Here is a 15,317-nt window from a genome sequence, read left to right as displayed (position 1 = left end):
CCCATACGCTAAGCCTTAAGAGGGATGCCATACCAATAATGATACGAAGATTTCAAGCTCACCGGTAGCGAGCGCGGCCGGTAGCTAAGTTCTAACGACTTCCCCGCACCCCTGGAAGTGGAACGTGGACCACGGCATGTACGGTACTCTCATAATGCTTTTCGGCCAATAATCGGACGCGATAGCTACTCGCATAATATTTCGTTACAAGGAATGATGATTTATCCTTGCGACTTCGGTGAGACGCTCGAAACCATGAGGCACGCACTAGTTCCTGTTACAACGAAGGAACACGTTTTCAGATTATCAGATAAGCAGAATAAAAGTTACAGCATGAGCGCGTTATAGTCACATGACTCATCATGTGATCGTGTTTTTTTCATGTTGATGGTAGCGGATTAAGTTGTATCCTTGTCAGCGTCCACTTTCAAAATCATATGCTATGGATCTCGGCGAGAATGTCAACACCCCTACGACTCGTCTCCTGACGCTACTAAATGTATCTGCTTTGAAAAGTAGAAAGAGAACACGGGATGAAGAGTCGCCAGCACCCAAGTTAAACAAGCGAAAGACGGTTAAGCTTGCAGAAGATATTACCTTGGACCCAGGCCCCTCGATATTACACGACAGAACTAACAATGACGCAGGTGACGAGGTCGTTGGAGGTGATGAAGAAAATGACGGTGTTGATCTACAAGGTACATTATCAGTATAGTTTAGAGAGATGTACTCAAATGCACTTCGTCAGATATCACATCGCCATACGAACAGCACTACGGACCAAATACTGATCTTGTATCAGAGGTATCAAGAAGCTCTGTGGATCAACGACGCTGGACGTCTTCGAGGGAGACAGTTGGCGCATTACGAACTGTGTTTAGTTTACGAAACGAGGACATCACTCCTCCATCGAAAAAACTGGCCAAACAGACAGCAGTATGTTGTGTCCTGTAGTATATTACACGCTGCTGAAATATTCATGGAATGATTACCAGATACCACAACGTTTGAGAAGCCCATTTCGGGCGCGACAATCGAGGCAGTCGTCAGGTATGCCCAGCGGTGTGCTGCACGGCATGATATTGATCTCTGTACATTTCAGATCAGAGGCAGGTACAAGATGATCTACTCTCGATCTTGTCCGCCCACCTTGATCTATATAATCCTGCACTTTCTCTGGAGGATCACCGAAGTGTACGAGATGTCGTTGCATTGCACGCGCTGGACCACATCACAAAGTTTGTTGCTCCGCATCTCTAGACTTGAGCGTGTTCATAGAAAAATCACAGAAAGCGAAGACGAGTTTTGAAAAACAATGAACGTCTCGCACATGCGAAAGCAGCCTCAGTCTCGCCTCCAGAGGACGTTCAAGATCAAGGTTTTACTCGACCCTCCGTACTTGTTCTTCTCCCGTTTCGCTCGTCGGCCCTCGCTTGGTTAGATGCATTAACCACACACACGCCCTCTCCGTCATATCAAATCGAAAACCACTCTCGTTTCCTATCTGAATACGCTCTCCCACCTGATGCAGTCGATAAGCTTGCAGTTGCCGAACCGGGGACATACCCCCGAGACCATGTTGAGACATTCAAGGGCAATGTCGACGATAATTTCAGAGTTGGAATTAAACTCACGAGGAAAAGTGTCAAATTATTCGCCGATTTTTATGGGTGTGATGTTATTCTTGCAAGTCCGCTCGGTTTAAGGATGTCAATCGAGAAAGAAAAGTGCGTTTATTATGCGAACCCAATGCAACGGTCGATCGTAACTTCTCTTCAGAAGCGCAGATTTTTTGTCATCAATCGAGATCTTGGTGATAGACCAAATGAACGCACTGGCAATGCAAAATTGGGAGCACGTCCAGGTGTGCCCATGTCATATTTCGACTTAATCCCCTTTTTTGATTATGTGCATGCCAGTATGTCCTTTCAAACATGAACAACCTGCCAAAAGATTCCCATGACGCGGACTTCTCGCGTATCAAGCCATGGTATCTAGATGGCCAGTGGGTTTCTTCTTGATAATCCATTGTGCACGATGCTTAGTCTCCGCGAGTTCTGCGTACCTTCGACAGTCCATCTTCTTGTCACCGTTTGAGACGCCAGAATTGAGAGCGCTGTTTAACACCACGCTCAAAAATACTGCAGGGAAGGTCAGAGTCGAAAAAATATGGCCTGCTATACAGGTTCCAGAGTCTGTCGATCAAGTGAGTGCCTTCTTAACTGCCTCATGAATTCAGCCTTAACAATGCAAAGATGTTTGTTCCTTTCGACTGTGCAAACCCTAAGGACGAACCCGAAAAGAGATTTGCTTATTTCACCACTCAGGTAACCTCTGTTGCTTCAACCTTAACCTCTCTCGTCTTACATTGTTAAGCTACTACCAAGGGTACTTAAATCCGCAGTACAGAGTGCCAACACAGTGATCTTCATACCTTCCTCATTCGATTTCATTCGCGTGCACAACTACTTCCGGAAGCAGTCTTCCCTGAGCTTCGCTGTACTCTCCGAGTGAGCTCCACATAACAAAACCGAGGACGTTAGCTAACTACATGTAGATACTCTACCAACCAGGACATTTCTCGAGCACGAGAAACTTTTTTCTCTAGTAAAAAGGCCTTTTTACTCGTTAGCGAGCGGTTTCATTTTTACCGCAGGTACGTCACTCAAACATTGGTAAAATTCAGGTTTATACAACGAGTCCCGTATCTGCAGATACAAGATCAGAGGCATCCGCAATCTCATTTTCTACGGCCCTCCAGAACATCCTCAGTTCTTCTCCGAGTTCCTGTCTTTCCCATTCCTCGACGATGGGGTGGAGGCCTCCGATGTAATGTCGAAAGTCATTTATTCCAAGTATGACAAGTTCAGACTGGAAAGAATCGTTGGGACAAAAGGTGTGAAAGGTCTTTTGGAAGGTCTCCTGTAGTTTCAGAGCTACTGCACTACCACAGCCTCTCTGAGGTGTAAGATACACCGAGGCGTTCTTCCTTTGGCCTCCCTTACTTGATTTCGATTGATGTCGCTCGTTGTCATCAGCCTCTGATGACATCGGTTGAAGTCTTGCAGGTAGTAGAAAATATATGTCCGAACCTGTATCGACGGACAGAAAGTACTTCGTTGGTGGAACCTTCACTGAAACAAAGCTTGGTTTCCCTGAGACTTTTGGAACTAGCTCACCTCGTGGATTGAACGTCGATTCTTTTGAAAACCCCGGGACCGGATTTCAGTTTTGCGATGTGCTCGGAGATTTGTGATTGTTGGTATGATCGTTCTCGGTGCACGTAGGATGTGTTAGCTGGCTGTCCTGGCGTATACTGTAAGCACGCTGGCTTAGCACTCAAGTTCCCATAAATACTGTCCGAGATACTGAAACACAAGCTTTCAGTATCACTGCCTTCTGGCCAACGGTTAAGCGGACGACAGTCTTGACTACTTGCATATACTTTATGTAGGCGCATACTAGCATGTACTGGCAGGCACCGATGGTGCCAGAAAAGAACATTTGAATGCTATCATGGTGGCTAATAATGCCAACCTACAAAATGTAAAGAATAAATCATCTCATCATACATCGTAGTCAGAAACGAGTTTCATCATCTGCTAAACACATTCTCGTAAGTGGATCACAGGCTTGCAATCCTGCCATTGTTCCTGATCAATTGGGTGTTCTGCTTCTTGGGACACGTTGAGGTTCTTCAGTGGGACTGTTTGTGGTTGCGTAGCTTCGGCTCTGAACACAATATTCGTGCTCTGAAACGGAATTACAATTTATAGGCAGTTATTCAAATGGTGCTCACCAAACCACCATCACGACTCTGGACATGACTTCTTGAGGGCATCCGAGTCTCCTGAAGGAGTAACCGCCGATTTAACCTGCAAGTTACGTCGGTAAGTTCGTCACGTTTATCATTTGTCGAGTCCATTCAATGACTAACGAGATCAACATGGAGTTCCCAATGACTACAACGATACGCGGGTCAGTTTACTTAACGTGAAACATTTCATGTCATTACCATTAGGCCACGTCAACCATGCTCCAAACCACACATCTGCGTCATTTCAGTCGAGTTTTGATGTGGTACCAATATACTCACAGTTCTGTTTCAGGACTAGAAGCTTGAAGCTAGTTAGAGAACTTTCATTCGGGGGAAGATATAGGCAGTGAAGTCCTCACCAATATTATCACCGTGACGGCGAGCAAACTAACGGACGTCATTGATGGAAACGCCCTTATGAAAGAGCCAAATACCTGGTGATCAGAGCGGTTTCTGTGGAGGTGGTATCAAGAAGGGCATTCACCCATACAGTTCCTATCTTACCGATAGTCCAATAAATCAACCGGTCGATCATTGTCGTCGTGCTATGACCAGCAGATGTAAGACATGGTAGGCAACATGTTGGATAGTCATACTCTATGATGTCAGAGCCTCGTTTCTTTTTTAAATTCCACGCGATACCAGCGGTGGTGATCCAATCACAGACTGCACGTGTGGTGAAAGCGAGCATAATCAGCAAGCTTTGACGGGCTTCAAACATTGTGAGGTCCGTCATAGAAAACGCCCTTGCTGAGAGAATAAATGTCGAAATTTGCGCAACCACGGAAAACATTTGGCAAAGAATGGATAAGGAAACATTTCTAGACAACTTCCAAAGTCGAAATGCATAAAATGACTGATATTTACCCGTAAGCATCAGATAATGAATATATAATTGAAATCGCTTACCTGCACAATGGATACGGTAAAGCTGCTCAACAGAATGACCATATCTGCCGCTAGGGGAAAAACATTGAGTTGAGACGGGTCACCATAGGTGCTGACGGTCATTGTCCACAACATTGACATTATGCAGACGAAATGGCCCAACTGAATCAAGCTGCAGAACATGTATCAATATTCGAAGGAACAAAGTCACATATAGGGCGCACAGGACTGCAGATACCTAATCGTATGACGTGATAAATAAGATCAACATGGATTGTGCCAGCTGTAACCGACTTACAGTTGCTTTCAGGGCGAGACCATCGCTCGTGAACTTTGCAAAATACACGTAGGACTGGCAGGCAAGGCAGCCGAACAATGCACTACTCAAAAGCCCAAAGACTTGCACGGGCCCGATGACAACACTTGCATCAAAGTCGCTCGTGGATCCTTCTAAGCTATTCATCGTGCACACTACAAAGTAATGCAAAGTTATAGGAGACAGCATGATCGTTGAATGTGACTTACGAAAACGTTAGGTAGTAGATGGAAATGCGAGACGAATGGCTCGGAAAGCTCGAGTGTAACAACCGCAAACTTGCAAAAGATAGAGATGAAGCAGCCTCAAGCTCAAGTTTGATGTGTGAAATACATATAACAATGCGCTTGCCAGGGAAGTTGAGTCTCAATCACCGAAAGTATCTTCAGAGGGAACGACTCATATCTCCAAATTCGTGTACTTGGCAACACAGCCCGTAACATCATCGCCCATCTGATGCTCTATACTTGTGTTTGCAGCGCCTTGATGATGGGTATAGTGCTCGGGACTACTATCTCCCTGCAGCGGAAAGGAGTGATGTTCACAGCACGAATCTCAGGCTAGAATAATTATACGGTGGGCGACGCACGTGACTGCACCGTTTGTCAGAATTTCGTACGTACTACCGTAGACCAATTGATTTATCAACTCGTCTCAAAAATACCTGTATTTCACTGTTGCGATCACGGTGCTCGGAGATGCGTAACTCGTGTGTCGTTGGCATGTTCAAGTTCATCGTTGTTCATTTCGGCGGCATACATATCCATGACTCCCACGTTAGTGGGAAGATGTTCAGGCACCCGCCGAAGCGTAGGACCCCTTTGGAAAAACTATGCATGATGGATGTGGTAGTCTGTGTCGTCTTTACAGCGGAGAAACCTGTGTTACGTCTTTTTAGTTTCTCTCGGTGTCCTTATTTCATTGATGAACTTCATAACTTATTCAGAATGTGCATGTGTTTCTCTTTGATCAAAATGGTGGCCACGTCTCCTCGGATCCTCAGTACTTGCTACAGATTGCCCGCCTCACAACATCTTTCACATGTCCTCTATTCTATAATGCTTTGGACAATATCATGAATCTGTATATGCAACAGCCGAAATTTTTTGTTGTTGGTCACAACAATCACTCGCCTCCCACAGGAACAACTCCGAGTCTTGTCTTAGATCGCCTGTTCTGCGTGGTGTTGCACTACGAGTTGGAACTTGGAACTAAAAGATCAGGTGCGCGAAGCAATATGATAAGGATTGTCAATGTAATCATGTCTCATTCCACTTTTAAATGCACAGAGCTTGCAAGCATGCTGGATGACTCGGATATCTTGTTCAAGATTCTCTTGACAGCACCTGTCCCACCTGCTTGCACAAGAACACGGGGCACATTGCTTACTGCTGAGCTTCAGAACTTGTACGGCCTTGAGGTGGCCACTGTTCTACTAGCATACCCCTCCTGTCGTCAGTGCATCTCAAATGACATAGCTTTGTAAAGCTCTGTCTATCAGCGGCTACGCGAGCCTCTAAAGCCATGTCTTCACCGTGAATTTTGGCACTTGTTGATGATTTTACTCGCCGTTTAGAGAAGCTGAAACGCATCGACATCCTCTCTTCAAGCTCCGCACCGGACACGCACCACTGAACAAACACCTCCATCTCATCATGAAAGTCCCAAGCCCTACCTGCCAACAATGCCACCAGCGCGAAGAGACCGTCCACCGCTTCCTGATCGCCTGTCCAGTGCATGCAAGACAGCACTATGCGCTTCAGAATGAACTAGGCCCCCGAGCTGGTCGTCTCAAGAATCCGTTGAACAACCGAAAATGCATCAAACCTTTGCTCCGCTTCATCTCGAGCACGCACGGACTGGAACAAATATTCGGTGATGCCACACCACCTGCAGACGACGACGAAGAAGAAGAACGACGCGCCTATTCCCCATCATCGCCTTTATCTGGCTTTAATTGTCCTCGCATCCTGCCGCCGTCTATCCCCCAAGAAAGTAGAATGTATCATGCACCTCAATATTTTCTGTTGTTTTCTGGGCTTCTTCGATGCCATGCTGTTTCCGCTCTCTAGTACCTCCTCACTCTTCTTTTCTGATCCGCTCTCGACGTGTTTTAGAGGTGCGCTCCACCTGTTTTGAACCATTTTGACCAATTTCCCTAGATTTGTGGGACTTGTAGCCGCTTTTGCATATAAATTACACTATACTGTATGATACCATGCAGCATGGCTAGGACTCTACTGAGGAACTTGGTGGTATATTCACAAAGCTTCGATCAGTTTTCATGCCTAATGTATGTCAACCCACTGAAGATCACATCATCTCGCCGTACACTCACCCCATAATCAGCAATGAGTTTCGTCATGTTGAAACACATGCTCGCGTATATGGACCACTGCAGGCTTCGAAATCCGTTTTTGCTCCTGATCGATTAAGCCTTCTGTTTCTCGGAACACTTCAATCTCGAAGTTCTCCAGCGAGTCACCGCGTGATTGCGTAGCTCCGGCTCTGAAAGAAATTGAGTTCTAAAACGGAATTATAATTTATGCGCAGTTATTCAGATGGTGCTCACCGAACTACCACTACGACGCTGGACATCACCTCCTGAGGCTCTCTGAGTCTCTCGAAGCAGTAACCGCCGGTTCAACCTGTATGCCAGGTTGGTAAGTTTATCGTGATTATCATTTATCGAGTCCATTTGGCGACTGACGAGGCTAACAAGGAGTTCCCTACGACTGCACAATACGCGGGTCAATATTTTTTGATTCAAAGTATTCCATGTCATTACCATTAGGCCATATCAACAATACTCCAAACCACACAACTGCGTCATTTCAGTCGTGGCCAGATGCGTTGCCAACGCACTCACAGTTTTGTTTCTGGAATACAAACTTAAAGCTAGTTAGAGAACACTTCATTCGGGGGGTGATATGGGCAAAATCCTTACCAACATCACGATGGCAATGGATATCAAACTGACAGATCATTAAAGGAAATACCTGATGAAAGAGGTAAATACCTGGTGATCAGAGCAGTCTCTGTGTAGAGGTGACGTTAAAAGGCATTCGCACAATTAAGGCACTTCCTATCTTACCAAGTGTCCAATAAATCAACCGGTCGACCATCGTCACCGTGCTATAACAGAGATAGTAAGGAATGATAGGCGACATCAGATAATAGTCATACTTGAAATGAGAGACTCGTCTCTTTTTCAAACTCCAGCCGACTCCAACAGTGGTGATCAAGTCGCAAACTCCACGTGCAATCCAAAAGAGCGCAATCAGCACAGTTTGACTGTTTATAAAAGTCACGAGGTCCGTCATAGAAATCGCCCTCGCTAAGAGAACGACCATGGAAGTGTGTGCGACCACGGAGATCGTTTCGCAAAGAATGGGTAAGAAAATACTCCTAGTCAACTTCCAAAGTCGAAATGCGTAAAATGACTAACACCACCCGTAAGCATCAAATAATTAATATACATTCAAAATCACTTACCTGCACGATGAACACCGTCATGCCGCTCAACAGAAGGGACACGTCTGCCACTAGAGGAAGGACATTGAGCAGAGATGGGTCACCATAGGTGCTGACAGTCATTGTCCACAATGTTGATATCATGCAGACAAACTGGCCCAGCTGAATCAAACTGCAGAATGGGTATCAATACCATTCGAAGCAAGCCAAATCGAACATAGAACATACATGATTGCAGATACCTAACCGTATGATGCGATCGATAAGATACATCAATTGCACAGCAGCGGCCGACTCACAGTTATTTTTACAGCGAAGCCATCGCTCATGAATCTTGCAAAATACAAGTAGGACTGGCAGGCAAGGCAACCGAATAATGCAGCGCTCAAAAGCCCACCGACTTGGGTTGGCCCAATGATGGCCAGCTGTGCATTGAAATTGTTCGCCGATCCTTCAGAGCTACTCATCGTGCCCACACTAAGTTATGCAAGGTGATAGGAAACGGTATGATCGTTGTGTCTGACTTGCCAAAGCGTTTATCGGTACCAGGTGACGATGTGAGGATCCTGAAGAAATGCACGGTAAGGTCAAGTGCAAGTGACTGCACTGCGGAAAGCACAGATGCATCCCGGGAGTTCGATTGCCGATATTTATATAGCATGCGCAATGGAGCTAACTAGACTCAGCTAGTGGATCACCGGTGCACCGTTGGACTCGGAGATAACATTGGTTAAAGTTGCTCCGGCGGTATGTGGTGCCATCGACGAAAAAACTAGGCTCGTGATATATTTTGGAGCCGAGGTTTCGCTTATTACGACACCTTGGTCGAGCGAAATACCCAAGGATGGACACAGCCGCATGCACATTGCAGGCCTGGCCTCAAAGCCTCACCAATCAACTTGGTTGTCAATAATTTATGTCCAGCCTGGATTTCACTTTGCGATATGGGGGTGCGTGACTTGGGTGGCGTTGGAGTGGCGCACATAGGCTCGACTTAGGCTCGTGACCAGCCTGGCGTATACTACCACGGATACTCGAGTGGTGTAGCCAGGCTGGTCGATCTCGGAGTGGCGTGGCAGGGCGAAGCGAGGAGTTTGAAATTTAGCAGGTGCCGGTCGTGCCGGTGGTACTCGATGGTATGTAGTACAACTTATGCGTCTACCGTCGCTCAACGTTCAGACTGTATGATATGTTAAGTTTTAACCATGAGTTCCGTACGACATTTATCGCTCGCTGCTCGAGATGCGATTGAAGATCGCCCGATGGACTTTACGAGTGCCCTTTCAACGACACAACACCCGCAAGTTCTCGAGGTCTTCTCGCAACTCGATCTTATTTCCCAAGGATCACAACGTCCGATCAACATTCTGATGTTTGTTCTCCTTCACAGCTCGCACCGTCTGCATAGCTGACAGAAGAATGCGACGTAGCAACGGAGTAGTTTCTTGTAACGGCTCTGTCAACAACGTGTCGAGATTAAATGAGAAGAGTAGTTCGGGGGGTGACATCTTTGGGCCTCCATTTCAGCGTCAACCTCATCAACAACCATTGCAATAGCAAGGGGTCGTAAACTGACACGAAGTTGCTCGCTCGCTCGTCGGTGTCCAACACGTTAAGAAATTGCACAAGCGCCTTGCTCCGAAAAAAACCTTCCCTCCAAGTTGCCATGGAGGGTCTTTGTGAGATCGAGTGCAACATGAGGTCCATGACTGTCATCCGCAATCCACGAAGTATCTTGAGGACAGCGAGAATTTTTGCTCGTCCAGGCTGGAAGGATTGACCATCCAAGCCAAAGGTTCAGGCTGCATCATGGGTGGGTATAATGCATGAAATTGTATCATTTGATTGTCCTAGTTAACATTTAGTACTGCTCGCTGTGCTATAATCAGTGAGAAGCATACGATACTTTGTACGATGCGAATGAAGGAACTTTGTATGGTCAACGCTGTCCAAATACAATGACTACCCAAAGCGGCACGACCGGCACCTGCCAAATTTCAAACTCCTCGCTTCGCCTGCCAAATCACTCCGAGTTCGACCAGTCTGACTACGTCAAAAAAATCTCACCATCTCAAATTGACGCATAGTCAGACTGGTTACGAGTCTAGGCTCGACTCGGAATATGGGAACAATATTCTTTTTTAATTCATGTAACTTGCTTCTCGAGATCAAGAGTGAAATTTACAACACTGACTCATGATGCATCAGCGCTCAGCGCCGTAGGCGGAAGTGGACGTTGGACTTGTCCTAAACATTGCAAAGGATGCATCTCCAGGACCCACAAAGCTAGCATTGGTTACTGGACGAACAGGTAAGCTGAAGCTCGATTTCATATATACAGCTAATCATAAATGGCGCTCAAGGTGATTTCCTGAAATCTCGGTAAGCTCGGTAAAGGTCGGTAAAGGTCGGGTAAAATGTCCTGCTGGTAGTTAACATAAGGCTTGATTTTCTCTGAAGTTAGCTTACTCAACTGTGCTGCCCTTCGGCATCGCGTCGGAGCCTAAAATAATATCTTATCTCTACCTTCACTATGCCCCGTCACTCCCTATGCAATGAGCTCCTTGATGAATTGGACGAGGCGCAACTAGCCTTGAAAAAGGCAAGGCTTCAGCGTGCAATCCGAAGTTATGATCTCTCCGATTCTGATTCTGATGACTTGGATTCGGACGATTCTGACCTCGACACAATTATCACACCTCCGTCACCTCCTACCCCCTTTTTCTCTGACAGCTCTGACTTTGACTCCTCCAGCGATGAATCTGACCACTTCGCCGCACGTTATGACCGTCTGAACGACACCATCACTTCCCTTCATGATGAGGGTCATCAGGGCACATGTCCTCCATCAACCAAACGCACCTCCCATGCGAGCCCCCCAAATACAACTCCTTCATGATTTTGGGGACTCTCGACATCACCTGTTCCGAAAGAAGCTTCGTGTCAATCCAGACACATTTGACGACATCCTAGATCAAATTTCGGGTCACGCCATCTTCACCAATCGCTCAAATAACCCGCAGCTCCCCGTCGCGGTCCAACTCGCAATATTTCTTAACCGTGCCGGCCACTACGGCAATGCCATATCTCCAGAAGATGTAGCTCAGTGGGCTGGTGTTAGCATCGGCTCGGTAATCAATTGCAGCAATCGTGTCATGGTCGCCATTCTTGATCTCCACGATACGTTTATCGTCTTCCCCGCTCTTGACTCTGATGATGCAGAGCAGGCTCGCCAATTCGTCGAGGCAAGGTCATGTCCTGAGTGGAGAAACAGGATCTTCGCAGTCGATGGCTCTGCAATTAATCTGTATGAAAAGCCCGGTCTTTATGGTGAAGCATTTTATGACAGGAAATCAAATTATTCTCTCAATTGTCAGGTATGTTTTTTCCTCTTATTCTAATGGTATGAAATTTAACGAAACCTTTAGGGAGTTATCATGCCTCATAACTTGCTTATCATCGATTATTCCCTCGGTCATCCTGGAAGCACACACGACGCATACGCATTCAAATTGACACGTGTTTATCAAGAACACAACGCCCTTCTTCAGGCTGACCACTGGGTCTGGGCCGATAGCGCTTATGCGCTGGAGAAATGGTGTGTTCCTCCCTTCAAGAAGCCACGGAACGGCCGCTTGATGAGGAATCAAAAGACCTTCAATGTCAATCTCTCTCGCGTATGTACTCATTTTTCTTGCTCGTTAGAATATTTACTAACTTTCAATCGGTTTAGATTCGTGTTTGTGTCGAGCATGTGTTCGCTGCTTTGAAAGGACACTTCCAATCGCTCAAAGAACTTCGTCACCCGATGCAGAATCAAAGGGACCTTCAAATCACTCTCCACTGGGTCAGGTGTTGCCTGATACTCCACAATATGATCATCCGCTTTGAGACACAGCACAACTGCTCAACAATCAGATGGGCCGTCAGGGAGGAGCTAAATACTATGCGCCGTGAGTTTGAAGAAGCGGATGGTGATGAGGCGATAGGCAATAGATCATACGAGGGTACACCGGGTAAGCATGTAGGGCGAGGCTCATGGATCAGTTGTTCGACAGCCCTCATTCAGAAGCTCAATGTCGCGAAGGGTGAGCACATAACACGGATGATTTGAAACAAAAACAATTGTAGTACGTAGATATAGCAAGTAACTCATGGAAGACAGTGGCAGCCGTACAAAGATGCACGAGAACAAGGCAAATGCGAGGGTGAGATATGAAAAAAAAACAAATGAGCAAGTCGGAAGTGCGAACAGAAACGAAACCCAGTGAACAAACATACAAACATACAAATTGAAGCCCCGGGAGACATCAATCACTCTTGCCAGCATTGAGCTTGGCCCACTCGATCCGCAGGCGCATCACGTCCCTCTCCATATTGAGAGCCTTGGCGTCTGCTTCACGCAGGCGAATCTCCGTCTCCTTGGCCTCCTTCATGTGTTGATGGACAATAGCAGCATCTGCGCGCTCGTTGGCACACTCCTCACGAATGAAATCGTGCTCTTTCTGCTGGCAGTTAGAGTTCATCTTCACCATCAGTCGCTCATTTTTGAGCTGATACAACGAGACTTTCTCAGAGTGTATGCTCTCCAAGTCATCGTTCAACATGTTGACTTGTTCTTGAATTTCTGACCGGACACGTTTCAACACTGAGTCCTTGCCTTTTGCATTGGCCGAAACAGATGTTTGTGAGGTGGGTGATTTTTGAACTGACGAGCCTTGCCTACCAGCGCGTCCACGTCCCAATGAGCTGCGGGAAGTCTTCGAGGACGTGACAGAAGGGGTGCTATTAGTAGCACCCTCGCGCACCATGAGCTGACCAGCATGGGATTTGAAGGAGCCACGACTGTCGTGGGTGGAGGTGCGGGGCTTCTGCGGAGCTACAAATGTGGGGGGGGGGGACGGAGTTGGAGAAGATGGAGGCTGCTGGCGTTTCTTGCCGCCCCGTTTGGATTTTGGGGGGCTGTTCAAATTGAAGACATTGTCGTCATCATGACGACCAACTGACTCATCCATACGCAGGTCTTCCATATCATCAGCAAGGGGGTTATCGTCGTCGTCGTCCATTCCAGGAAAGTCTGAAAGTGTCGGAGGGCCTGGGGAGTATGTGTTGTGGCTTTGTGACTGACCACCTTGGGGAGAGAGGTCGTAATTCCAGCGTTGTGGAGAGCCAGAAGTGCTGGTTGCTTGAACACTCTGTGGAGGGGGGGCAAAGTTGAATTGGGGAGTGGGGAGAGAGCCAGCGACACCACCAGTATAAGCGCCTTGGGGAGGGAGGCCAAAATTCCAGTGCTGTGGAGAGCCAGAAGCATTCCCTGGTTGGGCATTTTGTGGGAGGGGGAAGTTGAATTGCGGAGCAGGAACACCACCAGGGTGGGCGCTTTGGGGAGAGATGTAACTCCACTGCGGGTGGGAACCAGTGACGCTGCCTGGTTGACCACCTTGGTGAGGGGGGGCAAAGTCGAATTGATGGGGGGCAAACTGCGAAGGTGGGGGATGGGGAGGGGGAGGGTAGTTGAATTGTGGGACGCCTGTTCCACTACCAGTGGCAGCGCTGGTGGAAGGGATGTTACATTGCGGGGGGGGGGATGAACAGAGCTGCCCGCAGGACGGGTGAGGGCGAAAAGATCACCCGCTGTCTTAATAACTGAGGGTCTTATATGAAAACATGTAAGAATGTAATGACACCACAATTACACTGGATAAGACTTCTTGCCAGTCCTCGATTAACACGGTCTACGACTTTTCTTCTTTCATGGTAGATAACGTGTGAGTTCTTGGGAGGCTCGCTAAACCAATCAGTTAGATTAACTTAGCCGGAGCTTTATTATCTCTGATTGAAACTATGGGATTGTCTAGGATATACTGTCTAGACACTTGAACTGGTTTCCTGAATATACGATTAACTGTTGAGAAGCTGGTCTCAAATGTGACTACATTGACCAAAGCTCGTGTTGGTCAATATACAAATACCTGGTGAGAACGCTGGTCTCACAAATAACAACAAATGACAAATAGAAAACAATGACAAATAACAACAATGACCAAAGCTCGTGTTGGTCAGTATACAAATACCTGGTGAGAACGCTGGTCTCACAAATAACAACGGTGACCAAAGCTCATGTTGGTCAGTAAACACTACGTGGTGAGAACACTGGTCTCACAAAACTGGGCTTCTATCGCGAGAAACTTACGTAATCTCAAGGGAAACACTTTCCCTGCATTTGTCTGGACAGTTCTTACAAAGGAAATGGGCTTTGTAAGCAGCAATTTGTTCAGACTGAAGCTTCTTAGGTGAGAGTTCAATTTGCTCAAGAGGGAGGTCTTGAATGCAACAAGTGGGAGATCTATTTTTTTGGGGGAGAATGGGCTCTCCTTATATACATTTTGTGTGGGAATATTATGTAAGTAAAAAGGTGATGTAATGACTTCAGAATGTGAGAAGAATATTCCAAAAACTGGAGCAGAATGTTCTAGCAGATGCAAAAGAACATTCCAGAATATTCATGGTGGGATAATGACATCATTCTGAGTCATTATGAGTCATTGGAATGTTCTAGCAAATTCCATGGAACATGACATCATTATGACATCACTATGATATCATATCTTTCAACCTAAAATACCTGCAGGAGTGTAGGTGAAGTCCTATGACATCATTATGACATCATACCCTGTAGGTACAATTTTATGAAGCATCTGATTAGTCAGAGCATCCTAATAGAAAAGTAAAGTAAAGAAACACTAGAGAAAACAACTCAAAAATAATGGAACAAATAATAGTACACAATAAGCGGGCTTTTTAGATAGGTTTTTGTCAGGC

The 15,317-nt window shown here is 46.5% G+C and overlaps 3 protein-coding genes across 3 annotated transcripts; 1 reads left to right on the top strand and 2 right to left on the bottom strand.

Annotated features, from left to right (window-relative positions):
* The first annotated feature begins 420 nt into the window (after nt 1-420).
* Nucleotides 421-2,953, top strand: DFJ58DRAFT_763021 (DUF1253-domain-containing protein). Its single transcript, XM_041388580.1, has 12 exons — nt 421-698; nt 749-936; nt 996-1,050; nt 1,103-1,238; nt 1,290-1,727; nt 1,780-1,864; nt 1,920-2,005; nt 2,056-2,206; nt 2,256-2,327; nt 2,377-2,510; nt 2,558-2,656; nt 2,715-2,953. Exons 1-12 carry the CDS (start codon nt 443-445, stop codon nt 2,926-2,928), a joined length of 1,914 nt encoding a protein of 637 aa, XP_041249123.1. The 5' UTR covers nt 421-442; the 3' UTR covers nt 2,929-2,953.
* Nucleotides 2,954-3,453: 500 nt separating this feature from the next.
* Nucleotides 3,454-5,553, bottom strand: DFJ58DRAFT_763014 (uncharacterized protein). The gene is made up of 13 exons (XM_041388579.1): nt 5,231-5,553; nt 5,004-5,176; nt 4,930-4,943; nt 4,727-4,877; nt 4,414-4,673; nt 4,322-4,362; nt 4,252-4,270; nt 4,177-4,204; nt 4,097-4,118; nt 4,016-4,051; nt 3,938-3,962; nt 3,800-3,875; nt 3,454-3,752 (listed from the first exon to the last, which is right to left on the bottom strand). Exons 2-13 carry the CDS (start codon nt 5,166-5,168, stop codon nt 3,603-3,605), a joined length of 987 nt encoding a protein of 328 aa, XP_041249122.1. The 5' UTR covers nt 5,169-5,176; nt 5,231-5,553; the 3' UTR covers nt 3,454-3,602.
* Nucleotides 5,554-7,204: 1,651 nt separating this feature from the next.
* Nucleotides 7,205-9,123, bottom strand: DFJ58DRAFT_493360 (uncharacterized protein). Its single transcript, XM_041380666.1, has 13 exons — nt 8,795-9,123; nt 8,724-8,737; nt 8,517-8,667; nt 8,208-8,464; nt 8,116-8,156; nt 8,041-8,059; nt 7,969-7,996; nt 7,891-7,912; nt 7,810-7,845; nt 7,732-7,756; nt 7,594-7,669; nt 7,360-7,546; nt 7,205-7,309 (listed from the first exon to the last, which is right to left on the bottom strand). Exons 1-12 carry the CDS (start codon nt 8,960-8,962, stop codon nt 7,367-7,369), a joined length of 1,017 nt encoding a protein of 338 aa, XP_041249121.1. The 5' UTR covers nt 8,963-9,123; the 3' UTR covers nt 7,205-7,309; nt 7,360-7,366.
* Nucleotides 9,124-15,317: the final 6,194 nt, after the last annotated feature.

This window comes from Suillus subalutaceus, assembly GCF_016647625.1.
Source record: "Suillus subalutaceus strain FC151 chromosome Unknown DFJ58scaffold_9, whole genome shotgun sequence".
NCBI classification, from domain to species: domain Eukaryota; kingdom Fungi; phylum Basidiomycota; class Agaricomycetes; order Boletales; family Suillaceae; genus Suillus; species Suillus subalutaceus.
Note: the sequence above shows the minus strand (reverse complement) of the source record. Positions and strands in the feature narration are given on the sequence as shown.

Excerpts from the sequence above, each read along its gene's own strand:
- DFJ58DRAFT_763021 (XM_041388580.1), top strand. The coding sequence starts at position 443 with ATGGATCTCGGCGAGAATGTCAACACCCCTACGACTCGTCTCCTGACG. Across the intron at positions 699-748 it reads TGACGGTGTTGATCTACAAG|ATATCACATCGCCATACGAA; the intron begins GTACATTATCAG and ends GCACTTCGTCAG. Across the intron at positions 1,239-1,289 it reads GCGCTGGACCACATCACAAA|AAAGCGAAGACGAGTTTTGA; the intron begins GTTTGTTGCTCC and ends GAAAAATCACAG.
- DFJ58DRAFT_763014 (XM_041388579.1), bottom strand. The coding sequence starts at position 5,168 with ATGAATAGCTTAGAAGGATCCACGAGCGACTTTGATGCAAGTGTTGTC. Across the intron at positions 4,363-4,413 it reads CGAGGCTCTGACATCATAGA|CACGACGACAATGATCGACC; the intron begins GTATGACTATCC and ends TGCTGGTCATAG. Across the intron at positions 4,052-4,096 it reads TCTAGTCCTGAAACAGAACT|ATGTGTGGTTTGGAGCATGG; the intron begins GTGAGTATATTG and ends GAAATGACGCAG.
- DFJ58DRAFT_493360 (XM_041380666.1), bottom strand. The coding sequence starts at position 8,962 with ATGAGTAGCTCTGAAGGATCGGCGAACAATTTCAATGCACAGCTGGCC. Across the intron at positions 8,157-8,207 it reads AGACGAGTCTCTCATTTCAA|CACGGTGACGATGGTCGACC; the intron begins GTATGACTATTA and ends TCTCTGTTATAG. Across the intron at positions 7,670-7,731 it reads GGGAACTCCTTGTTAGCCTC|GTTGAACCGGCGGTTACTGC; the intron begins GTCAGTCGCCAA and ends CCTGGCATACAG.